General features: G+C 39.5%; 1 protein-coding gene and 1 long non-coding RNA gene across 2 annotated transcripts in view; one reads left to right on the top strand and one right to left on the bottom strand.

The window, feature by feature from the left end:
• map1aa (microtubule-associated protein 1Aa) overlaps positions 1-27592 on the bottom strand; it is a 36501-nt gene extending 8909 nt beyond the window's left edge. The window contains 3 exon segments of the mRNA XM_018692730.2: positions 1649-1731; positions 26112-26213; positions 27299-27592. Coding sequence (XP_018548246.1) covers positions 1649-1731; positions 26112-26213; positions 27299-27554 — 441 coding nt within the window. The 5' untranslated portion in view covers positions 27555-27592.
• On the top strand, positions 4-27414 carry LOC108894197 (uncharacterized). Its single transcript, XR_001962783.1, has 3 exons — positions 4-498; positions 4644-4749; positions 27330-27414. It is a non-coding gene; the product is annotated as an uncharacterized LOC108894197 (long non-coding RNA).

Here is a 27592-nt window from a genome sequence, read left to right as displayed (position 1 = left end):
TAGAGAATAACATTACAGCATTATAATAATAAATCAGCCGTACATTCAATATCAAAACCAAAAAGTCAAATGGTACCGAACGGGAAAGATGGACAATCTTTTTGGAGTGGCCAAATGTGAGCAATAAAGTTGGTTAATGGTATTCTTCCCCCCCCAAAACAAAGCTCATATACTGTAGTTGTAACGAGCTGATTAAAAAATAAAGTTTTTGCGGCAAAGCGTAGATGTCGTCATGGCAACACACTGCAGTCCCTAGCAAAAGACGTCACACAGCGTCGCTGCTTCCGGCTTTTTAAACACTGACCGGGAGTCGGAGAAAGAGGAGGCACCGGCGTTGTAGTCCGCACACTGCGGTAGAGTAGGGGAAAGTTCGAGGTAGCGCTATCATCTGCAAGCGGCGGACCTTGACTGGAAGGCTTTGGGCTGGGTGTGTGATTACCTGACCTCTGTGTCTTGGCGGATTTAGCCTACTTCTTCGGATCATACCGCGGAGCACGGGTAATTGAATAAGGTCGGTCTCCTCGTTAGACTAGGAGATGCGGCCTTTACTACCATTTTCTTCTGAGGATTAAAACATGACTGTTTTGGTTGTTAAGGAACTAAACGTCAGTTACTGTATGAGAACTGAACTCAAAAACTGGTTGGTGTATAAACTGAAATTATGAACTCTTAAATATCACCCCGGTGGACATTGTGTTGTTGAATGCATTTTGGTTTGTTTTCTGTTAATACATTTATGAACACTTGAAAAAGAAAACCCCAAGTTGTCCAATACTTTATTTTAAGGTTGTATGAGTTGTGTTGATGCATACATCCTTTGTGTGGTTTTCATTGGTGTAACTATTCACATCAATGAAAACCTATTTGTTAGGTGATGCCTGACGGGCACCCTGATTAAAAAAAAAAGTATAACATAGTTGCACTTAAAAGCCGTCACATAGTGGTTACTCTCATGTATCATGAACACACTGAGTTGCAGTATTTCTTTTGATTGATTAGTAGATACTGCAAAACAACTAGTATGAGATGAAAGGCCAAACATTCATTTTGACAAACTGTTAATACACCAAGTATAAAAATAACAGTCTAAAATTACTCAAAAGAGTTGAATAGTGTCTTGTTAGTTTCTGTCCTAATGCAGCTGGCATCACTCAATTTCCAAAATAGATTTTTTTGAAAGAGCAAAATGTCTTCTAATTTCAGTCAGACACACATATATAAAGTGTCAGGATAATGTAATGTGTCATTTTCACATTTCACCAGTGGTAGAACACCAGGCAGTCAAGTAAGTCTGAGGTGTATGAGTGCGTTTATTTATAGTTAGACTAATAGAGAAGTGTCTGTGTCTCACACTGTGGGGCTTCAGCTGAGAGTGACAAGGCGTATTCCTGTTAATCAAAGGAGTGATGATCACTAGCAGGAGAGACATGGACCTCCCACTGTGGCTAAATGATGAAAAGCAGGTGCTGCTGTGTTCTTCATAAGTGAAACCAAGTTCAGCTCAGACTGAACCCTTTGGCCCGAAACTCTTCAGCATGATTTAAATAAAAAATGCAGAACATTATTTGCAAGTGTCCTGCAGGAGTCAGAGCATGTGGTCATAATCACCCCATGGTTGTTTTGACTGTGTTGTCTGGATGTGACTCACCTCTGAAGCAGCAGTCTCCTCTGATGGGTTCACCAACACCACTGTCTCGAGGACATCACTCTGATACTGGAGAATTCGTTGGCCTTCAGGAAACAGAGACAAAACAACAACAAAATCTTATAACTACACCAAGGCCACATAATGATAGGGATGAAAACAGGCAGAAAACTTCCCTGGCAAAACAAAAATCCCCAACACTTTTAAACACTGTTAAACTACTATCAGCGCCCCATGGTTGTATGCATTTCCTGAACAGTCAAGTTGCAGAAAATATCTCAATCTCCTTTTCTGTTCCTGAGTTATGATGCTGTGTAAGAGCCAGAAACACCATCCCATTACACTGAAGTTGACCTTTGATCTTCTGAATATGTCATGACTTCATAATTTTATCCTATTAGATATGTGTAAAATTTTGTTTGTTGTTTCTCTGAGGTCACAGTGACCTTGACCTTTGACCTTTTAACAGCCAAATTCAAATCAGTTCATCCTTGAGTCCAAGAGAACTTCATTGCTAAATTTGAAGGAACTCCCTCAAGACATGCCCAAGATATTGTGTTCATGAGAATGGGACTGACTAAAATTTTGGCCTGATGGGTAAAGCGATCACTTAAGTTATTATAATTCATCCTGGGAATATGGCTGCCTGAACCAAATGTCATAACAATCTAGCCAATCATTATCAACATATTTCAGTCTGAATCAACATGGTGAAGCCACCAGTTGACTGACATTGACATCCATCACCACTAGCATGGCCAAAAAAAGGAAAACAGTATGTGAAGGAGTTGAATATTAATGGATGTTATCAAGCAGTACGAGATCACTTTGACTTTTTGAAACAGTTTTGAAAACAGGGCCAGTTAATAAATTAGAACAATGTATGAAAACACTACATAACAATTAACAATGAAAATAAAGAATAAGTTACAGAAACACAAAACATTAAAAAATAATCATCAAATATTCATCACAAGCCATCAAACAGGGGCAATATGAGCTAGATGTGTCTGCCTCCAAGTAATTTGAGAGTACTTTAAATGGATCCAGTGAAATTAGTTCTGAGATTCTGGTCATTTTGCACCTGATCCCTCGCAGACGAAGCTTAAATGTCCTTTTTTCCCAGTTCTGTACCTTCAGACTTTAGGGACACACCGTCAGAATAAGTGTTTCCCATGTTTTTTACAAAGGATGTAGATCAGTGGATAAAATGGAGGCAGACCAAGAATAGTATTATAAATAAGGATGAGCCTGTGGTTAAGTCTATGGGTGGATAAGGTGGTGGTGAGTAAGGGCTTTAAAATTTGCAGCATGTCATTATCACATATCTTTCAGTGCCTTTACCTGTTAAAATTTGTGATAAACCTCACTGCTCCATTGCAAAGACGCCTGCATATGTATGACATCGCCATAGTCCAGCACAGACATAAAGGAGACATATGGCTGTGCATAAACCCCTCCCAGCTTCTCCTCCGCTCACTTGCCATCTCATGTCACTACTCGCACTATCTAAGCCCCCAGACGAGTTTAATCCTGCAAATACGCTCTTTTCACATACAATTTCAACAATAGTACGAAAACAAATCCTTCAGCTGCAAGTCTCATTGGTTGTTGCTATGGGGACGGTTCTCTAGCTGTTTTTGCTGCTAGCCGAGTTACACTGACCCAGTCTTTGGCTGAGGGAGACGCATTGCAGCATTTCTGCGAGAGGGAGGAGAGGCTCGTGCTGCATGAGAGTATGCACGCAGCATCACATAGTACAAGAGGTGAGGGCGAGTGCCAGAGCTGCAGCAGCAGCAGCAGCAGCAGCATTTTAAGCATGCAGCCGTTTCATCAGGAGAATCTATATTTAGCTTGAAAGATGCTGTTGGCTCTTCCTCCACCTCAAAAATGTGAAGGAGCTGTCGCAGGGTGTTTATCTCTCCTTTCCCTGGGAAAACATGGAGGCAGGGGCAATGAGGGGTGAAAAATAAATTAAGTACTGGGAGAGAAGATGACATGCCTGCATATTCATGGGTTACATGTTAGGTCAGAAAAGCTTATATGCATAAACAAGTCACACATATGCAAGACACCAGAAACAGTGTCACTTAACAATATAACAGTTTTGTCAGCATCCGGGGGAAATGTATGAGCCAACGAGTCAGAATCAGGAGCCAGTTTGTGCAAACTAACAGTCAACATTAGATTAGCAGCATGTTTAATGAGTAAACACAGTGTCCCAGTTTATATATGCTGTTGCCCAGCGCCTGTTGTGCTGCACAACCATCAGTTCATGAAACAGTCTGAATGTAAAAATAACAACCAAGACATTTACTGTATGCTGCATGAGCTTTGTGTGTTGAATGAATTAGCTTGTGCTCATTAATCATTAATCGTTTTGAGCTCTTGGTCTGTAATTTCTCTTGTTCTTGGATGACATCTTTTACTGATGTGGATGAAAATTATTAGTGTTTAGAGCTTTTCTCCTGCCAACTCCAACAAAAAAAAAACTAGTAATGACTGATTTGTGCACAAAGTCTTCTGCCATGTTGGACTGCATGACTGATTTGAAGGCAAACCGAATTGAAATGTTAGTTGTACACTGTACCAGGATAGGTAATTTATCGATACACACAGGGTTAATTGTTTTGTTGACATGCTCTGTGGGTTCATAGTTCTTACAATTTAAAGCAATGGCTTACAACCAGCGGGTCAAGAGAAATTTGAATCATTGTCATTATAATTTTTGATTTTTCTTCTCTTTTGAATTACTGGATATTTCTACCATTTCAAGCCATTAACAGTTACTCTAGTCAGACAGCTGAGGCATAGACATATCCACCTTAGCAAGTTTAGCAATATGAGAGTAGATTTTTTTTTTTTTTTTTTCCAATCTACAACATCAAAGTTATTTTTCCAACATCTAACTCTGACATTTCAATTTCAGGAAGGGGCTGACTGACCACACAGATGTGTCTGACATTAACAGCATGTGTCATTATCACATATCTTTCAGTGCCTTCACCTGTTAATCTGAGCGCTGCCTTGACACCAGAGGAGGTACTTGCCACACATAACGCTTTTCTATGACCTTGGTATCGTACCACAAGAATGGAGAGCAGGTAAGGATTCTTCTTCACCTTTACAGCAGTTCTTAAGTGTAGCCCTTGTACTTTTTTTATACAGTCTTTAGAGAGGGTCTTTACAGAGGGTTCCTACCTACCAGCTGCACACATAATACAACAAGAGGTGTTCTCTGATGAGAGCAGGGTTAAAACCAGGTTCAGTTTCCTGCACAGTTTTAAATGCCAAAACAGTACTTTTACAATACCTTAGTTTAAGGGATTCTTTATGTTTTTTTTTCTATTCTTCCTTTTTTAAAACATGCTAAATGTGATAATGTTTAATGACTTATTTACACAAAAAGCTATAAAACTTCCCCTCAATACAGAACAACTGAGCAGTTTTCTAATTTCCTGATTACAGCTGCAACTGAGTTTCCTTTTTGTTTAAAATGAATGATTATTTCCTAGATTAAAAAATCATTTGAACTACTAAATACTACTAAGTGACAGAAAATTGCCTATTATGTGGTTATGTGGTTTACAAATGTATAAAACAGCAGATTCTTACAAATGAGGAAGTAGAACCAGGTAGTGTTTGTCATTTCTACTTAGAAAATCACTTGAAAGGATTATTGGAATTTTTGCAGATTAATTTTCTTTGACTGTTTATAGCTCCATACCTGACTTGGGTCCACAAAAATCAAAGAATATCTAAAAATCTGACAAAGCGTTTGATTCCAAGTTTCAATATTTGCTAGTTTTTGATGGCCTTCGAGTCGAGGCTGTTATAGAAGAAGTAATATTTGTGTGTAGATAAAATGAGAAGCATTTTGTCCATGATTCACAGCTGCTGCCCTGCTTTGTGACAAAACACAGCCGCACTGATCTTCATGTCTGAAAAGCCATCTCGCTCTTCTCATTCCTTTTAAGTTATTAACATATCTAAAGACGGTATCTTGTAGGGAAGAACAGCTTCAGGTCGTCAGCTGTGAAAATACGATATAACCTACTGTACTATATTCCTATGTTAAGGCAAACCTACAGTACGAGGATTACAGTGCTCTTTGTTTTTTGGTCATGATTTAGGCCACAGACTTTTTTTCTGTTCTGAGTTGAAACTTTCCACCATTGTCTCTGTTTCTGTTTTCATTTTGATCTTCTTTCGATCATACCTACATCCTTCTGCATTCTGCCAGTCATTTTGTTTCTAAGATTTATTGACTACATAAATGTCTTCTATTACCTGAAATAACAATCTCACCACTAAATCCATTTAGAGCTTTTAATTACGTCACACAGTTTCATGAGAAAGTTTATGTTATTCAATCAATGGATGAAAGTATTTAAAGTGCTCAGACAAAATGCTCCTGTTTCCAAAGTCAAGAATGACTAACTTTGAGTGTTTTACATTAGCAGATATACACACACACAGTCACTTTATTTAGCTATTGTATTTTGTATTGTTCCACTGAGCTTTACAGAATGAGGTGGTGCAGAAGAAAAGCCTCCCCCTACCCTTGAAAATCTTAGTGAGATGTTTAATAGTGAGTGGGTGTTCACAGCATTAAGGAATAAATCGAAAACAGAGTGAGCCTACACACTCGTGTTTGTGGTGATGAGAAACAGTTTGCAGCCGCTGCTGTCCGAGTTGGCAGTAACACATTTGCTGCCCACTCACACAGCTTCACGTGCTGAAACGCCACCTGAGGCTGGGAGAGATGTCAGCTGTGTGCACGTTTGTGTTTATTTGTAAAAGTAGACCATGTCCCATATATGTCACTCTGTGTGACTCCACATGGCATGATTCTCCCACTGTCCAACCACAGTGGTTAAAAATAAAACAGGAAAATGTTGCCTGAGGTGGTTCAGTGTTTCTACTGCTGAGAAAACATACAGAAATGGCCAGGGAACACAAGCACTGGACACATGTAGCCATATCCTACTGTGGGAATATGAAATATAACATTTAATACTTCTAATAACCCAGATAACTTATTGACTCTTACAAAACACAACTTGCTGTTTTCAGCTGGCATCTCAGCCAACCGCGGCACAATTCTCTGTATCCAGCAAGGGCTCAAAATCATATCAAAAGCAACTGTGTTGTACAAATTTAAAAAGTGAACAACTGCAAATTGAATCAAGTTATCAAAGACCTTTATGGTCACAGAAGCTGTCAAAAACAAAGTAATTAGTGGCTGCTTATTTTGTCTGGCAGCTCGCTGTTGACTCAGTTTCCAGTTGGCAGCAGCTTTTGTTTATGACCTGTATCCTAAGTCATTTTGAATGACAGCATGATGAATGATACTATTCCTGTATAACAAAAGCAATAAGCTGCCCTTGTTATGACTGGTCAGAATAACTGAGAGTGTTATTAGGCTCAGCAGGGATGGCTGGATGTGAATATAATGAGTGGAGGTACTGGCCATGCTGTTATTATAACTAGATACAAAGGGTGGTAATATTGTGATGTAGCTAGTTACTATTTTGCACTAAGTATTAGAATTTGTTGATTTGAACAGTCTAGTCTCACCAAATGGTGTGTGAATAATCAATTAATTATGAATTATCAGTACACATTTTATATTTTTAATGTCATTTCCCACCACGTCATTTCCCTACTGACTAACCCCTAACATAGTTGTGTAATATTCAAGTTCAGGATTTAGAATCAAGTCTAATTCAAATCATGATTTTCAGTATTCATGACTTGACAAGGACTCACACTCGAACATTTGGATGGATGAAAATAAGGACTTTTTTTGTTTGTTTTTTGTAATAGGTCAGACTGATTTGACATTACATATTGATAGCTATATTAATACTGTAACATGATTCAACTTGGTGCAAGGGCAGGCACGCATGTTCACCAGCCTACTTCTGGATTCACAAGCATACCACCGGTTAATGCTAAGACTCAACCATTGATGACTTCGACTCAGGACTCAGGTAATGGGGACTCAACGACGCTATTTATACACCATCCCATGATACCATGTAGGCTTGAAAAATAATTGTATCCATTAGTTTTAACAGAGTGGGTACACCAACACAGGTGACTGGACCTAATTGATCAGTACATAAATCACTCTTAGGTCCTGATTAATCAATTGAGTCCTCATCTGTCAGAATAGACAGAACACATAAACTAAACCGATCACATTAACGGGTGCAGAACACAGAAGTTAATACTGTAACTGCAGGAAATGAAATGTTAAAGTGAATCATGACTCCAAGCAGAGAGTTACAATGAAGCACTTCAGAGTACATTTTCTTAGAGGGACATAACTGTGACAGATGTATTAACACTGATGCAGTTTTCAGGTGAGCCTTTAGGGAAATAATCAAAGGGCTGAATTACAGCCTGTGGTGCAGGAGCAGTGTTGATGATATTAAGAAGTTACCTGATGATGTGGCTGCTGCAACCAGCTGGATCACATCATGGTCCTCATTTTGATATAGAGTAGAATTTCTACAGATACAGATATATAGCTATAACTGAAGATATCCAATGGAGAAATAGTTAAATATGGATTTTAAAAAAAATGAATTTGAATTAATTCCAGGCTAGGTAAACATTTGTACTGGAAAACCACAGAGTTTCAGGGCATATCTCATCTGAATCATTTTTAGAAATGTGGGCAGAGTGATATTGTGCAGTCAGGGTTCTGGAAGTAAAAGTGCTTTTTCAGTTTTTATACAGACAACTTTAGGTGACTGTCTGCTGGAGCATTTCCAACTCTTTAATAGGCATGAAACTCTCCTGGCTGAATCATCAGCACAAACCATGAGGCGTGAATAAGAGCTTTGAAAAACTGGGAGTTCATTAGGAAACAAATAAGTGATTGTGTTCATAGCAAATTATAATAATAGCTATTAAAAATAGCTACTCTTCAGAGCACAAAATCACAATATTATTATTACTTTTGTGATATTTTTGTGAATAAACCTTGCCCATAAATGGAGCAGAACAGGTTTTTGGGCAATTTAGGGAACGGTAATTATCAAATCTCACAAATGTGCAACAACTCATGAACAGGTGGAATTCATTGACACTGACAGTTTATTGACTCTGAACACTGGTCCCTTTAAGCATCACAGAAAAACCTGAGAGAGGTTTAGGATAAGAATACAAAAATGTATGATTTAACTAATTTAATTTGGCTTTTAAGTGACGCATCCTTTTTTGCATGACATCATACTGGATAGATTTCTTGTCAACTTGAACACAAACATGCCTGTTAAATGAGCATTTATGCCATTCTTTGTTTGAAGAGTCCACTCAGGACAATTTGAAAGTGATGCATCAAAAGGTGGTCAGTGTGAGATGGTGACACGAAAGTTCCAGTCTGAACAGATACAGATCAGAGTGTAATTACAGCTCACAGCATGAGCAAGCACAAACTGACCTGCTCTCTGTGAAAGCTACTTTCACTCCACATATGGTCATATAACAGCAAACACCCAGCAAATATCTAGACCAGCCTGCAAGATAGAAATTTCAATAGAAGTCATTATACTTCATCCTTATCTTATAACCTCATGGTGTGATGCCTCAAAATGTCACACCATTAAGTTATAAGCTGAGTATATTTCACTCTACCTGTCACTTTCTGAAACAGCAAGAGCTCACTAGTTGCAACAGTAATTTGCACCACCAACAAATAGTCCTCTGCAGATACAGTAAAAAGTCTGTGGTGTTCAATAGGAGAATCCACAAAATATTCCTCAACAGCTGGGTATAGATTACACCACGTGCTGCACACATATATGTTCTGTTACTTAGCCTGCTATAGGAGCAGCTTAAGGGAGAGACTGTTACTAACGTAGACATGAATCTTTCAAAAACAGCTCACAAACATACAGTTACAATCTTGAAAAGGGGCAGTTTAGCTGGACGCTGTAGTTTTTAGCGAACGTTTGTCAGACAGAGGAAACACTTACTGGGGACTATTTTCAGCGGTGGATTAATCCACATTTGGTGCTCTAGCGAGTATCTGGGGCAGCAGTGGGATTGAGTCAATTGAAAATATGTGTTCATGGTAATGATGGAACATGATGAAACAACAGCGTGGCTCTGATGTGATTTTACGTTTTTGGAAACAAAGGAATAATATATATCAGGCTTTGAATATGTAGGATCAATTCATTGTTGGTTTTGGTGTTTTTTTGTGAGATTTGTTTACAGTAAGTACAACGCAGAATATCACCTGCCTTATCCTCTAAATATGCAATGTGAGTTCTTGTAATTGTTGAGGTCTTTAATGTGATTTCATGATGAAACTTGTGACTGATTTTAGCATCAACAATCTGAATAAATGTTCTGTGCTAACCGCTGCAAATAGTCAGAGGCAACCGCTAATCTTCATTAATGATAATTTTATATTATTTGATTGATTATCTTAAAATTGTTCTCAAATATTTTGTATTTCTTCCTTGATAAACGGCTTAAACACTTAATAGACACTTAATCAAAAATGATTGTAGTTTCTTTTGTTATTGTTTCAGACTGACTCTACAGTGTGCCCACTTTTCCTCAACTTCCCTTACATATTAATGATTTCCTTCACTTCCCAGAATGCCATTCATCAACCCCATGGTTCCCCTTGGTTCCATGGATGTATTAAGAGAGCTGGACACAGCGCTGCCACTCAGCCTTTCTGCTAATGTGTCCCAGTAGTTACTGGCTGTATAGAGCCACATTATAAAAGAGACATCTGTAAATCTATTGACAGGACACCTGTGACTCCAAACAAAGTCAGTTATTACTCTTTCTACTATAAATTACTATGAGGTTTTTCCACCATAGGCTCCATCATACTTGTAGTTACTGTTGCCTGCTCCATCTACTGCACTATAGTTACTCCCCTCTCCAGCTCTGGCAAACCAATTATCACTGGTTTACATAAAAAAACAAACATCAATACTGTTGCACCACCAACACCAAATGTAAAACTGGTATACTGTGAAACCCAGAAAGATTTACCTGGTGCTGATTGGGCAGCAAAGGCCAAAGACGTTCATTTACATGTAAAAGTCCTATAAAATAACCTATAAAAGTTGCATGAGAGCTAATGCGCATGTGCAATGGACCACAAAATGCATGAGCAATTTCCATTCAAATGAGTGGGCACCCTCTTTGAGTCTGGTGACAAATGCCTATGGTACATGCAGGAAATCAAAGCAGGAGAGCAGGGTTTTTTGACGCCACACAGGGGGTGTAGAAATTAGACTCTTTTTGATGAATTTCTGTGAGTACGATTGTTGGGTGTCGAGGCCAAATTACAGCTCCAGAAAGATGTCCTTACCACCATAGGGCTGTGCAATATGACGATATGTATCACATGACTCAGATTGATGACTGTTCTTCATCAATACTGTATTGAATCCAAGGACGTTTGTCCCTGACAATTATTTACACCCAAAGCAGGAACAGGTTAAAAAATAACAGTAACTGTAACTGTTTTTACATATAAACATACACTGTTCCTGTTTTTCACAGAGGAGCTGGTTCCTAACCGAGGGGCTACCTCTTTAGCATGGATGATACATAGTATATCGTTGGGTTGAGATTTTTGTCGTATCGCACAGCCTACACCACCAGTTCATCTGTTTTTAACTGGTGCTGAGTTGAGGCTCATCCTTTAAGAATATCTGGGCCTTTGCTGATTTCAAGTATCACACCAGTGAAGTGAATGTAACACCAGTCCATCTGCAGCCACACCTCTACCAAACCAGCAAACGACTATCCTTGTTGCTGGGCATCCAGTCTATCCATGCTCCACCCAGTCTGATCCTGCTGAGCTCAGCACTCTGCCTCACCCACCCTGAGGCATTATGGGAGTTCACAGAGCACACTACAAGGTGGGGGGGGGGTGTTTCTTAGTGGAAACAGGCCTTGTGAATAGGTTTGTCTACAGGAGAATCTAATAATACAAAGAATAAAACCTGATCTCATTCAGTCGGCTTTAGATTTTAGGAAATGAGGTCCCTCACAGACAATGAAAATATTATTACAGAATCACAGGTGACCTGAGCTGCTCTGCTCTGTCCTCCTGCTCGGTTGAAATCCTTCATTCTGTGTGAAAGATGAAGCCGGCTCAAGGACATTTCAAAGACAGCCTCCACTTAGGACAGTAAAAATAAACCATCAGTCAGTTAACTGGGTGATCTAGTTACAATGTGAGTATATGTAGCTGCAGCTAACAATCATTCTTCTTTATTTCAATAAGCTTATTAACTGTTTAGTTGATAAAACATCGGAATATCATGAACAATGCACATCACAATGTCTCATGACCTCAAGCTGATGTCTTCAAAAGGCTTGTTTTGTCCAACACATTGGATTTGAAATGATTGACTGATTAATCAATTGTTCAAATGACGTTGGCAATCGATTAATTGTTAAAGTCGCTTTCTGGCTTCAGCTTCTCAAATGTGAAGATTTGCTGCTTTTTATTTGTCTGTGGTGACAACAGCAAAATGCAGACTACATATATTTGGGTTTTGGACTGTTGCTGGGACAAAACAAACCATTTCAAGAAGTCATACAGGATTCTGGGACATTGCATTAAGGATATTTCTCTCTTTGCAGGACAAATTAAAAAAAAAAAAAATCAGATCAATCAGTAATGAAAATAATCAGTAGTAACAGCCAAGGTCTGACCAGCAATCCCAAACCCAAAGATATGCGATATGTGGTCAAGTCCCAGCAAGTATTTACATTTTGGGGGCATTTTTGCTTAAAAATAATATAAATAATGAATCAATTATTAAGATTTTGTTGATCAATTATTTAACTGATGAATTGTTTCACCTCTAACTGAAGATGTAACCTTGGGCTTCTAGAATACTGTGATGACCACTTTTCACAGTTTTCTGACATTTTATGAACCAAATGATCAACAGGGAAAATAATTAATCCATAATGAAAATAATCGTTAAACATAACTAACGGTGATAATGTCCTTCGCCTTGCGTGTTTCTGGATTAAAACAACTGTCAGTTTGTCTGTATCTGCACCTTTCTATTTTTAGACATTTTCGTCTGGTCGGTTGCATAAGTTTGGGGTTATTCAGAGAGTGTAGTCTAATCCACATCCCTGCACAGTTTTCACATGAACAAACGAGCTGCTGCAGCCTGTTCAGACCAGAGACTCATCATCACAGTCACTGAATCTCAGCTGTTGCCTTCAGGTCAGAAGATGCGCTGCATTTTTTTTCCCCACCTTAAAAATCAGGTCACCCAAATTTACTGAACTGAATTGAGTTCACTGACAAATGAGCATAAACTGTAAACATGAGTCAGAGAAGCTGTTTACACTGTGGGAGATAAAACAGAGGATAGAGGCCTACACCACTCTCACCTCAAAACTGTAAACTGCCATTAAGTAATTCCAGAAAGGGCTGTAGCCACAGTAAGGACACTGAGGTCAGTGTTTTTTGGGGGAAATTTGGGAGGTTTAAGAACCTGAGGAGGAGTTTACATTCTACAAATGCACATGAATTACACATGACATATTTTAAAATCAGATTCTGAGTCTTTTTAACCACTTTGTGGCCACGCAAAAAAAGAAATAAAATAAAGGGATATGGAGATTTCTCCACCAGAGTTATATCAGTGGCAGTAGAAAATGGCTTTAAAAAATCATTTAGACCATCATGGAGGGAGAACACATTCACAGGAAATATATATTTTAACAGTTTGATGGAGGAAAAAAGCAAAGATTTAGAGTATTTTTCAGTGGCCACAGTCATCCTGTGAGGAATCAGGACTCATGACCTCTGTATCTGTAAAATCCCTTACACCAGAAAGTAGATCATGTGACTAAAATGCACCATATGCACGCATATATGCTACTATTTGAATATTTTATGAGTAAATAACATAGAATTGGCTCCTCATCTTACAGTAACAGCATGTAAACAACTATATGCAGAGAGATGGATTATCATTATACATAACGTTACTCACATTATGTGTCGTCCACGGCCTCTGAAAACACCGAGCCTCACCTATAGTTACTGTCAACATAAATTCCTGTCTTGATGCAGCCAGATTCCTCCGCTGACTTCGACCATCTGCACAGTGTGCCGCTCCAGATTAACGATGCGCTGTTATAAAACAAGGAACCGAGCCCCGATCAGACCACCAGCCTAGTCACCCTCCAAATCTCTCTGCGCCTGGTTTTTCGCGTCTATAACATCACGGTGGGTGGAAATAAAAACCGACACAGACAGCCTGTCCTCCGTCTTGTCTCCAGCCTAAACTGAGAATAAACGGTGAAGTGTCTTACCGTCCTTCAGTGGTGTGGATGGAGCAGAGGGAGGGGCGGTGCTGCTGCTGCTGCTGCTGCGGATGAGGATGAGGATGAAGGCAGGATCGGCCTGGTACAGCTCAACACCTACACTGTGCTATCTGTCGGCTCATGATGCGTTCAGGAACTCGCCGTACAGTCGTGTTTCACGGGTTGCAAAGTGATTCAGCAGCATTCACGTGAATCGGGAAAGGCCTTCTTCTATTTTCCAGTCCCAGTCGGCCTCTTGTGAAGAAGATAATATGTCCAGAGTTTCTGAGTGATAATGCAGTAATGATATTTAATCCAGGGTTGGAGTCAGGATGTGAGATGTAGTTTACTGAGATCATGAGTATCCCTAACGCACCACTCATCGCTCCTGACCAGAAACATAAAATGAAATGTACATTTTGCTTGCTTGTTTTTGTCATCAATGAGAAAACGTGCACACATGACACAGACTTATAATTCATTTTCTTAAATCATTATTTTTAAATTTTGTCCTCAGAGACTGAGATAGTTGGGTTGTGACTATGCTGTTGGTTGTGTGTGGGTGAATTGTTGAAGGAAGCAAGTGGACTATCTGTTCTGGGAGGGGGACTTTTCAGACAGCTGTGACTTAAACAGCAGCTGCTGGGTGGGACAGAGACAAACTAAAATAGACTCTAATCTCTTAGCTTGTCAACTTGACCCACTGTAAACCATGAATCATAACATTTGACTAACAGAGAGAGAGAGAGACCAGCTCAGAGAGGTGGGTGTCACTGTTTCAGTCACCCTTAAAACGTCTAGACAAAAGATAGTCTAGACATCTCACTATGTCTTTGTCTCTTAACTAACATCTAAACTTTTTATGATCACAGAGAAAATGACTTTCTTTGATACAGAAATAGCTCGCAGGGGTGGGGAGAAAAATCTGCATGAAGCTAAAGATGATGAGACTGTCATTTATCAACTTTAAGACTGCAGGGAGTCAAAGAAATCTTCACCCTCCAAGTCACCTTCAGATTAGAAAGAGGAAAAGCTGTTTTCATCAGGGAACATATTAGAATAATATTTAGCACTTATAGTTAAAAGACTCTCAGCTTTAAGATGGCAGATTTTAACTGCTCTCTTCAAAATTGTGCACATTTTTATAATAACCATAATCAGTATTGCTTATAGATTTAAAACTTTCTCAGTTTAGAGATGGTAAACTGTGATATTGTCAGTGATTGGATAAAGAGAGCTGCTTTTGTTCACCTTCGTAAAAATGTACTAAGAGTTATCAGAGCCGCTCAAGAATTTTAATGGTAAATTTGTCACCTTTATGATTGTAAAATGTGCCATGCAAGAATGGACAGTTTGAAAGACCTAACATTAACCTGACTATCAGAGACTAGAAACTATTCTTTTTGATTGTTTTGCATCTTTTTGTGGACGTTCTGTGTTTTTCTGATTTTGTGTTTCTTTGTGGTCATTTTGTGTCTATTTGGGGATGTTTTGCCGGTCAGGGCCCAATGTCTGTTTTGAAAGTTCAGAAACACATCCATGATCACTGGGATATAATATATTGTATAACACTGTTTAGATAACTTGTCATCTTAAGAAGTGTGAAATGTAAATTGCAACTCATCTAAAAGATTTACTCTTACATGTTGGTCTCTAGTAACTAAGGTGTCTTCCAGTTTCCAGGGTGTTGCTTTGGCATTTTAAATGCCTCTGCAAAAAGCCTGTTAGTGAAACTCAAGTGTATCATATCCACTCTGTTGAAGCAGCACTGATGCAGCATCATCTCAGATGACCAGCAGTCTCCTCTAAATGTCACACAGCTGTTAGCTGTACAGCTTGGATGCTCGGCCTGCCGCACCCTTCTCTCCAGACTCGTTGCTTTTCTCTCCTCTGAATGTCTCAGCTATTCCAGCCTTCCTCTCTTCCTCTCCTCCCTCCCCCACCTCCTTACATCACTCTCAATTTTCTCAAACATGGAACCCCCACACACCCACACACACACACACACACACACCCACACCACACACACACACACACACACACACACACACACACACACATACACACACACACAGAGCAGCTGGCCAAGGTCACATGATTTTTCAGTATTTGTAGTTTAATGTGTTTCTGAGACTGTTGTTAAGAATAACCGTCATGACTGGTCTCTTCCAGCTCTGTGTCCTGCAGCAGTGTTAAAAATACTTTCTGAGCCAGCATGGTATTGTAACCCGAGGTTAGACGAAACATGGAAATACTGTATGTTACACTCCTTTAGTCAGTCACTGACAAGAGGCACCATCCCTTTTAAGTTTCATCAGTCAAGTCTGATAAATGTAACTAAACCCCAACCTCTCAGTTTTTGCTAAAACTGCAACAAGAGGAACTGTAATGTCAGTCTGTTGGTCCACCACTGTGTTCCAGACTGAAATATCTCAACAACCTTTACGTGGAAATGATATGTTCTACAGACATTGATTGAATCCCAGATGATAATGACTTTAGTTACATGCTCCCATGTGGTTCACATTTGTGGTTTTGAGTGAGATGTCTCAACAATATTGGAAGGGTTGCCCTCCAATTATTATTACAGTTCAATAAAACATGTTTCATGTCTTTAGTACAGTGGTTAAAATATATGTAAACTAAAAGCACAATATTCCCATCAGCTTCAGCTTCAAATGTTAGCATGCTAACATGCTAAACTAAGAGGATGAACATTGTACCTGCCAAATATCAGATGTAAGCATTGTCATTTTGAGCATTAATGTATTAGCATTAGCATTTACAGTGACTCAAAGCACCGTGTGTGCAGCCTCACAGAGCTGATAGTGTCACTGTAGACTTAGTTTTGTTTGACCTTTAAAGGCGCCCTGTGGAGTTTTCTGGTAAACAGAATAAGTTATGTTTACATTCAGAATATGTGTCCTCGAGGCCCAACAATGAGTGCATTTCCTTCCTTATAAAAAAAAGTTGAATGTTTTGAATATTTTAAGTTGTGTGTTGTTTATTTTTTTTTTGTTTTTTTGTGTTTGTTTACAGCTGAATAGTAAACCACAAATTCAAAAACACCTCTTTGACTGTATTTTTTCCATAAAAACAGAACACTATAAGCCTCCAAAAGACTGATTTTATGGCAGGGCTGTTGTTCTGGATTGCAGTGGACTATACTGAGGCACCTAATGAAGTGGTAATTCAGTGTATTCGTCCTCCACCACAAGGACATTACAGATGTCCCTACAGATTCTCGTCTTCCACAATGCAGTTCACATTACAGTAATTTGACTGTCTTTCACATCTTTTAGTGCATTTGTATGTATTCACACACACACACACACACACATCTGTCAGTATATGAGTGTGTGTTTTCAGGTCCAGATTAAAGGCACAGAGGCATAGGACCCTCCCCTTTGATGTACAGCCCTGACTGCAGAGAAGCTGAGGGTGAGATCAATAACGACTGCTGAATTATTAATCATCTCACGTTCTCCTAAACCACACCCAGGACAGATACTGTTTATCAATGGCTTGGACACGTCATTAAAATTTTAAGTACTCATTAGGTAACTGACAATGACACAGATTGTGCATCGTTCCTGCAGGTTATTTGCTTGACCATATCAATTCATTTCCTGCTCGCTGCTGTGACCTGTAGGTCCTGCTTTTCAGAGCATGTCTCTGTGATTTGCTGTATATTTGAGTCTACTAAAAATCAATAAAGAAACAGATTACTGTAAACCAAGCATGTGCTGGACAGAAACTTGTATCGGACACTTCTGTTGGTTCAAAATCCCCAAGAGAAGTAAAAAATGTGAAGAATATAGAAGCGAGAACAAAAAAAATTACATTATATGAGTTGTAAATGTAGTTACTAATGTAGTAATACAGTTGTCACACACACAGGAACTACACTTGCTGACACTGCAGGATTATATTACTGCCCACTCATAATGCATCCACCTCCATCACTCTGTGAATATTGTTTGCTCTGCCCTTTTTTCCTTCTGTCTTCCTGCCAGCATATCTGTTGTGTGTACGTGAGGAGAATGAAGCAGCAGATAATACTATACCTGCATGTCTAGTTCGTATGTGTGTGTATGTGTGTGAGTCTTTAATAATGCTGCTCAGTTCCCCTGACAGCCTCTTCTCTCTAGCAGCCATCACTCATCTCTGTCTCTGCCTGTCAGGTTCAGCCTCTTGTTGTGTCCGTCACGCTCTGTGAACACCCACTCAGCCTCTGGGTGTGGGTTTGTAAGGGGATCAAGCAGCATGTAACACGTGTTGTGAACACTCCCTTTATTCACAAGCTACTGTACTGAGGACATGAATCCTCTACTCTCTTCACACACAAGAGTTGATGACGAAGCTGAAATGGAAATGTGCAACATATCTCACCAACTATTAGATGGATTGCCATGCAGTTTTGTAGACATTCATGGTCCCTGGAGGATGATTCCTATCATCTTTAGTCATCTCCTGACTTTTCATATAACAACATGAGCAGGCCAGACTTCTAATTTGTGTTCAGTGATAGTTTTGTATTTGCTTTTTGACCACATACCTGCAAGTCTAATGACAGTTAGCCTCAGTTGTGCTTTGTTTCACTTACTATGTGTAAGCACAAAGCAGATGTAAAAAATGTAGCCTCACAGAGCTCTTAGCATGGTATTAGACTCTCTTTTGTTATTAACAAAAATGGAACAACATGAAGGAAAAATGAGTGAAATTAACATAGAAAACAGAGTAGAGAGTAGAGAATTACAAAAAATAATTAACCCTCTTGTTAATAGTTACTAATCAGCCCTGACTATAAATTATGTTTCTATACAGATATACAGCAACAGCAAATATGTTGTGATTCCTGTTGCTGGTCTGGTTTAATATGGGGAAAGTTTGTAGTGACTTCAACCTGTTTACTGACATTTAAACAAAACCAAGATCTTTCCCTAACCTTAACCAAAGTGCTTTTGTTGCCTGAACCTCTGAATATAATCCAGCCATCAGCTGCGTTCACACCACAATATCACTGGGAAAACAGTGTAGTAGTATATGAACATAATTTCGAGAAGACAACATGTTCCTTTCAGTAACTAGGACTTGGCAATATGGTTAACATCAGCAAAATAATACAATACATATTAAAATGCTTTTCCAATATCTGCATCTATCACAATGTGGCAAATATATCACAGAAAATAGTAAAACTGGTGTTTGAGGCAGTAAGCAATGTTTAATGTGTTTCATCAGACAACTTATTATTATTAGACAACATTAGTTTTAATTTGCCTGGAATCTTTTAATCTCATAATAAAATTCCAGTGAAAGACAATGAGCAGTCATATTGAATTCCCGTGGCTAGAGGATAGGATGAATTCATAGCTGTAAAAATGCTCAGATATGTGCGTGTTGATATTTGTGTGAACGGACCAGTGTGATAAGATCCACTGAGCTTTACTGCCCACTATTGACGACATTTCCCCTGAGGGTCTCCCGATGCCACCAGGCTTGGTTTATTAGCTCTCAGTCTGCAGTGTTGGTCCACTGAGTCTTTATTAATTGCACTGTGTGGGCGACAGCTGCATTCATGGAAACCATTACTGCCACCTTCCTCCTCCTCCTCCTCTTCTTCCTCCTCTCCTGGGATAAAATGTGATCTTTCATGTTGCCAGACTGTCCCTGTGCCTCATCAGTCAATCAGGCTGTGAGCAGAGGAGATGCTGGGCAGTGAGACACTAATGGACGTAAAGTGATGGATGCACTGATTACCTGTGTGTCACACAGTATCCGTTTCATCATGACATAACAGACACAACAGTGTGTCAATACTGCGTGACTCTTCAGGGAAACTGTGAGAGTCTTCATTGAGACGAAAAGAGGCCACAAAGGGTTTTAAATTGACAAGAAAAGAGGTTGGGATATTAAGGTGACACTCTGAGTGTTTTGACTTTTTACCACTGGAGTCACAATATAATTCATTTATCTTGTGACCACTCTTTACAATAGCAACTATGTCCAGTCCTCCATCCATCTTGTGGCCCAGTCTTTTAGTTTCTATTCATAAAAACTGGTTGGATTCTGGGTGTTTTTGCGCAGGGATGCAACAGAGGGTTAATCTAGCCATGCCTGTCTGGTCTATTTCTAATACAGTTAGTCAGTTCCTACAGTTCCCAGAATGCCCTTCAACAGCTCCCAGTGTAAATACGTGAAGCACAGTGGATACTTACAGGACTTACTTACTGGAGTAGTAAGAGTAAGAAGTTACACTAGTTGTGAAACTAAGATTAAATCCCTTACTGTACTGTATCACGTGGCTGCACTGTATTCAGATGTGCTTTTCCTTTAACTGCCTTCCTGTTGAATCTCCTCTTACCCCCATGCCTCAGTCAGACAACATCAGCCACTCCTGTCTCAGCTCCTAAACCCTCCTGTCCCTTCACTGTGTTTCTTGCTATCTGTCCTGCACCTGCAGTGTGTTAGGGCAGAATAGTGTGTAAGTACACACTTGCTGCAGAGAGGCAGAGCAAGGCCTTCAGCAAGGCTGTGAGACCCCAAGGGCATTGGCTGTCCTTATGCCACAGCACATATGCCACCCATCAGGGAGGTCACTGCCATGTTGGCTGCAGAAGCGCACATCAGAAGCGGGAAATGTTTGCAATGAATGGTGTTAGGTTCCTGCAACACACATTTTTATCCTGATGAGATGCTGATGAAAATTGTCTGTGTCACCCTAGCTTAAAAACTGATTACACACGAAAGCGGTGGTAAGGCTCACACAAGGAAGCTTTTCTGTTTGTTGTTATGAATGTCTGCCCTAGATCTAAATCTGTCTGTCTTTGCTGATTAGTTTGATAGCTTCTGTTATGTCTATTTGAGGATCTTTTTACAAATTTTGATTAATAATGTCAGCGCTGAAGGAAAATGTGGAGGTGAATCAGAGTATAAGAATCATTTAGAAACCATTTAGAAACATTGATAAACCACAGACCTTTCATCTGATTGCATTAAGTACTGTAAGAGGAGGCCAGTTTATCCTGTTTGATAACAAAAGCCTGTCATCCTGCCCTCTAGGTCTTATAGATTTTCTTTTGTGTTCTCTTTGTCTGAGCCGGTCAGCCATGATGACTGTGCACTCCTCCAGCTGCCTATTAGCATTCAAGGCACAGTCCAGGAAGAGCTGTAGTATTACGGGCAGGCAAAACCAATCCTGCAAAGACCTTGTGGGTGCTGGGAGAGGTTTTTCTGAAAAGTAAATACGAATCAGGAGTGAATTTCCAAACCCCTCTGAGCATTACTGTGATGGAAAGAGCCGCTGGAGGACAGCTCAGAGAGGCTGCCTTCAATCCGAGGGTGCACCCACCTCTGAGAATATTTTTTACTGCCTGGATCTGATCAATTTTCCAATGTGACCTTTGCAGCACAGAACCCAGTAGTCTCATCCCACCTCATTCTCTGTCATCTGAACTGTGAACTCATGTATTTCCTCTGGGCTTGGTAGAGATTCGGTCAGGTTTCTACATGCAATATAGAAACCAGTGTAGCATAAAAACACATTACTTCTTGGAAGAACTGCAGGAAACGATTTAATAGGGATAACAAGCGTCTTTTTTATCGGCTGCTCTTGCAGCACAACATGTCTCTGAGCCTTTATGTCCACAATTACTGAGCTATTACTACCTCCACATTCAGTGCACCTCCTCCCCCGCCTCCTGACTCAAAAATTGATTAGAGTCTCAGTTCACTCATTTTTACTCAAACCGCTGATGTCAATACAGAGCCTTAAGTTTAATTCTGGGAACACAGCCTAAGGTAAACAGCACTATAAATCAGAAAATCACCTCTATTCCCTCCTCATAACAGACTAAAACCAGCAATGACTTGATCCTAACAAATATAGTATGAATCCAGAGTCTAATATATCTTATTCTTCTGAGCCATTGAGCTCCATTGCTTCCAAAAACTATTAAAACCACACCAGTGAGCCACACTGTTGCACTGGATGACATGTTCCTTCATCACCATGAACACAAACACCGTAGTTTATTTTGACTCAGCTCCACATACACCCTCCTGCTGCCATAAATGCACTGCAGTAAGTCTGCAGTCTTGTTTTTTTTCAAGGGTTTTGTTGACAGTAAGAAGACTATAGAATAACTTTAGCTGTTTCCTTTCACATCAGAATCAGAAAACCTGACTTCAGTGAGAGAGGTTTGCTGCTGCCATTTTGGCTGGGACTGATTCTTGATGTGAGCCTGTTTGATGTCTGTGCCTCAGGCACCACAGCCCTTTGAATTTGGTCACTGTCAAGGGTTTAAGTGATTTTTTTATACAATAGATTCACTCCACACATGCCTAAATATTCTCTCTCTCTTTCTTGTTCTGTAAAAGAACCTTCTGTACTCGACTGTTTTTTATTTAAAGATATAAAACAAGAACACTGCCTATAAAATCTGTTCAGTCTGGGGAGATTGCAACAGTTTTTCACTCTTCCTCTCGAATTCTTTCATTCTTTCAATTCACTCACCCTGTTAAAGTGAGGTGATACTGTATCTGCTCATCTCCCTCTGCTCTGAACCTAATTTGCACCAACATCCCTGATGGCAAAATAATCATCAAACAGGCAAGAATTAGCTGAAAATACTTGTTATTATAACATGATAACATCACATTTTATCTAATATTTGGATGAATGAGACAGAGAGTGGACTCCATAATGTGCTGTAATACAGTTTTCTGGAACCCTGCAATGCATGGGTAATCTCTTAGATCATATTAAATTACTTAAATGGTAAAATCAGGTTGATATGCAGCATCCATAGACTGTCTAGATAAATCCTGCAAATGACTGAAATACATTACTGAAATACAATATAGTTGTTGTGTGTGTGTGTGTGTGTGTGTGTGTGTGTGTGTGTGTGTGTGTGTGTGTGTGTGTGCGCAGATGACTGCAGCAATCTGCTGCTGATCCTGAGGGACACACTGTGTTTGCTTTAGGCTGCTGCACACACCTCTGTATATTCATGTGATGCTTCCAGCTCTGTGTTTAGCCGCATAGTTCAGTGCAGTGAGTTTCAAGACTGTAGCTGGATAAGATTTCAGTCAGTGTGAGCAGTGAGGCAGGGTGAGCAGTTTGGAACAAGAAATCAAAGACAGAGAGAAAGAGAGAGAGAGAAATCAATAGCAGCTGGGTGTTTTTCACTTTCCACACTATAAATGGATTTAAACTAACATTACAGAGTACTTTTGATATTTTCAAAGCTCCTCATTCACTATATTTACATGCACACAATAAAGCAATAAATCAGATTAAGTCAGAAAACTGACCTATTTAACTTTTTTGATTTTGCACTGATTTACTTGAATACAAAGGTGTTCAATGAGTGAAGACTAGTCCTCTCATTCAGCCTCACTGCTGCTACAGATACTTTATATCTCTTTATATCTCTCTTTGCCATGCAGATGCAGACATGTCAAACCCCATTATAAACTCTGTTAAGTATATACCTGTACTTGGCCATGAAATCCATCCAGATTACTTGAGTGCATCTAAGATACTGTTAAAATTGGAATCTTTCCTCAGGTATTTTGTCAAGAAATTATACATATGAGTCAGTTACAAGCACAACCAAGTAAAAAGAAAAATGTATAAATATAAGATAGATATGTAAATGGTGCATCATCATGTTAATAATTATAACTACATTCATTTTACAGGTATTTGGTTATAAACCATATTATAAAGACTCACCAAGATTCTTAGAATTCATCATTTGGTTCAGATGATTTTGCACTGGGTGTAAGATACGATGGGTATACAGTAAGTACACATATATACATAACCACGTGGCCAGAAGTGAGACCAAGTCCTTTCAGTGGCAGTGTTAACTTTCCATACCAATAGAAGAAATATTCTACATTTCAGTATGCCTGCCCAGCCTGGAGCACAGATTACGCTCTCTGCCAGCCATCTCTACATTTCACTGAGCCACACTGCTTCAGTGAAATCATCACATCAGGATGGAGAGCAGGACGAGAGGAGAGATAAGGAAAAAAAAAAAGAGCGTGCCAACAGAGAGGGCGGTGGAGGGTTCACAGCAGAGAAATGGGATGAATCTGTGACCCAGGTGAAAGAGAAAGTAGCACAGAAATAATTGTTATTTATTAGCAATGGAAAGTTAATGGAGAATGCTGAATTATTCATGAAGTTGCAAGGAAAGGCTAGGATACAGCCAGGACAATGAGATTGAAAAGAAGGATGCCAGAAAGGTGATAAAACTGTTAAATATTCCAGCTAAAATACATGTATCCATAGAGAAAACATGCCGGTGTGTTGGAGTGTGGCGTTAACAGAAGTGTGAGATCCTGAGGAGGCTGTGAATTTATGCATCCTAAGTGGATTATGACAGTGAGACAATGATGTAATGGGAAATTATGCAGAGCTGGGTCAATAGAAAAGGAATCAAATATTTTGCTGTTGAGCATCTGAAGATAACTGCAGGTAACATATGAGAAGTGTTGCTGCTCACATTTAAATTCATTCTCTAAAAACAAGCTATTCTTAAAAATCCAAATGCACTTTCAGAATGAATGAATAAATACCTGAATCTGCAGCTCTCCTCGGCTTTACAGAGCTTTATAGTGAGTACCAGTTCACTGTTTAGCATCGTTTTGACTGCAGCAGGCGGCTGTTTTCAGCCTCTCTACCTGCTCGGCAGCAAACAGCAGACAGACACAGTTGGAGACTCATTGGTGAACATGAAGGAGCATTAGCAGCTAAAGGGCCAGATTTTTCCTTCAGGAGTTGGTAGACCAAAAACAGAGCAAAAAGAAGGGGAATACTGGACACATACACGACTACAAATGAATGAATTTGTTTGTGAAAGAGAGTGGTATTCCCAGATCTCAATCTATTCTTTTGAATTCTTAGTGGTATATTATAAACACTAGGAATTCTCACTCCTCACATTTTTAATTAGAACCTCATCATACTACTCAGCCTGTTAAAATAACTCTGTAATGTCCTCTATGCCTCTAGATGGAGGCACAGGGTTTGAAAGTTGTGATTATTTTTCCCAGCTGGGAGGGTTAAACAGTATTATGCTATCAGTTGGATTACGAGAAATGTAGGATCAAGTGTTTTCAGAGCTTGAACCATACCACAGACAATAAATCAAGATATTCTGGCCTCTGTTACTTTGATTTTGACCACTCTTTTTTGAATCCATCCCTCTTAAATCCCTCAACTTTCAGGAAGCGCAATACTAAATCACTGAAGTATAACTTTAAGTATAACAACTTAGAGAATGTTTAGATACTGTTTGCTATTTCTGAATGCTTGCATATTACTAACATACACTCAACAGTGATGTCAAACAAACAGATGTGCTTATTTCTACTCTTTACATAACACCACCAGCCAAAGAACTGTGTGGGAGGATACATGTACATCAAGATCTAACTGCTTTTTAAAAATCCTTGCTCAGTGCTCACTCAGTTCCATTTATTCAGCCCAATGCATCCTCTCTCTTCTGAACTGCTCCTTTGACCCTGCTAAGCTGCAGTAAATGCTGAATATGCCATAGTTATTATAAATGCGGGTGTATTCTTTGTAGATACTAAGCAGTCAACCAGAGTGGACACATTCACAGCAGCAACATCTAAGCCAGCACCTCATTAACGCTGGCTCCACTCACTATCTACTGCAGGGCCTGGTCTCATATTCCCCTAACAGATAGTGTTGACTCTCACATGCAGGTCTCATTGATTCCTACCCTGACATGCAGTCTGCATATGAGAACCTGATCAATACAGGCTGTATCATCTCCAGCTCCCAAGATATCATCGGCCAATGTATGTGTGTAGAAAAGAGATGCAGAGAAGAGAGGGCACGTTGTCTCTCTGCAGTCACTGCTGCAGACTGGTCGCATGGGAACAGACATGGGCGATAAGACGACAGGCAGGTAGCAACACATTAAATCCCTCCAGCTAAACTCTGATACCATCAGAGCTGGCAATTATTGTCTCCAAGCAATAAAAACAGATAAACACTCGTCACACAAACAACCTATACTCACTGGAAAACAGCTGCTGCAAGACAAGTTTCTATACAGTCTACAAAATTCGATGGACTCAGACTGACCTTTGACCTGTGCTGAAAACTGAGCCGTGTGTCTGGTCTCAAACAGCTGCAGTTCTTTGTTCAGGTCACAAACAGTCAGATCAACATTCCAGGAGCGCAAACCTACAAAAACAAAATGAAGAAAATGAACAATGGTCATCAAAAGTGGAATATACGTTATGCAAAACATCGCACTTAAGTATTCTTCTCTTACTTTTGTTGTCAGAGAGCCAAATGACTGACACCTAAGGCACAAAAGTAAAGCATTATTATTTCTACGTAATCAATGTCTGAATTCATTCTATGCAGTACTAAAAAAACTTTACAGATGATTACAGACTGAGCATTTGTGTCTCATTTTTCTTTTGCTATCTAGAATTATCCTAAGTAAATAGTTAACAATGCAACAATAACAACAAAAGGGCAGTTTAACATCGTAACTAACTGCTCATATATTTCCATACTAAAATAACCTTTTGGTCTAAAAGGAATTTGGCACAAGGCCCCATGATTCACACTGAACTAGTGACTAAAACAAAAACAACTGGGAATAGTAGAAGTATATGACCGTATACTTATTATATGTTACAATATTATATGTTGATAGAATAACTATTAACAGACATCCATTAACAATTTGGGGAACTCAGCATGTGTAGTATTAAGGAATTTTTGACAGCTACAGCAGTGTAATAGAACCAGGTACAATACTGTACTTAAGTAAGTACTTGTACCATTTTCATTTATAACAATTTCTGTACCAAGTATCATATTATTAAACTACCCAGTAGTGTATAAAGTGTACACGCTGAAAGGAGCCTCTTTGCCATCTTTCTGAAGGATCAGAATTGTGATCGTTCTTGCTCATCTCTTGCTCAGCTCATAAGAAACTGAAGCCTTTTTCTGACAATATCAGACTGTCAGGGATTGAGGGCTCCACGTTATACAAATATTGAATGACTGACATGTTTTTTTATGCAACAGAACTAAAACTTACAGATATCTAAAGATAGTCTGAGGGCCTGAATCTGAACATACAGTATATTGCAGATAGTTACAACTTACTGTATTGCTTAAAAGTACTTTTTCCGACGACTGAATTTAACAACAGGTCGTCAGGTTAGTAAGATATTTCCAGTTGCTGCAAATGTGTCTGTGCATAGCATGCAGCCTTTTTTATACCTCTGATCATTTCTCTGTTGGCTTACCGTGTGTGATCTGTTTCCTGGTGGTGTCGAGGTGATGGCTCGTGGCAATCTCTCCGATCACAATCAGCATGCGATAGTTTCTGTGCTGGAATGCAGCTCCAGCGTGGTGCTGTCCATGGTGCTGAACAGACTCCTCAGACTCTGCCAGTTCCAGCGAGGCAGCTGCTGCGATGGGGATCTCCATGGTAACAGTGCAACCAGTGGACGCTGAGCCCTTTTCCATCTCCATGACAACTGCATCCGGAGCAAGCACCATGACAATGCAGGATGAGGTGGGAGGAGTGGTGGGCGTGA

The sequence above is a fragment of the Lates calcarifer genome, linkage group LG2 (assembly GCF_001640805.2).
Source record: "Lates calcarifer isolate ASB-BC8 linkage group LG2, TLL_Latcal_v3, whole genome shotgun sequence".
Taxonomy (NCBI): Eukaryota; Metazoa; Chordata; class Actinopteri; family Centropomidae; genus Lates; species Lates calcarifer.
Note: the sequence above shows the minus strand (reverse complement) of the source record. Positions and strands in the feature narration are given on the sequence as shown.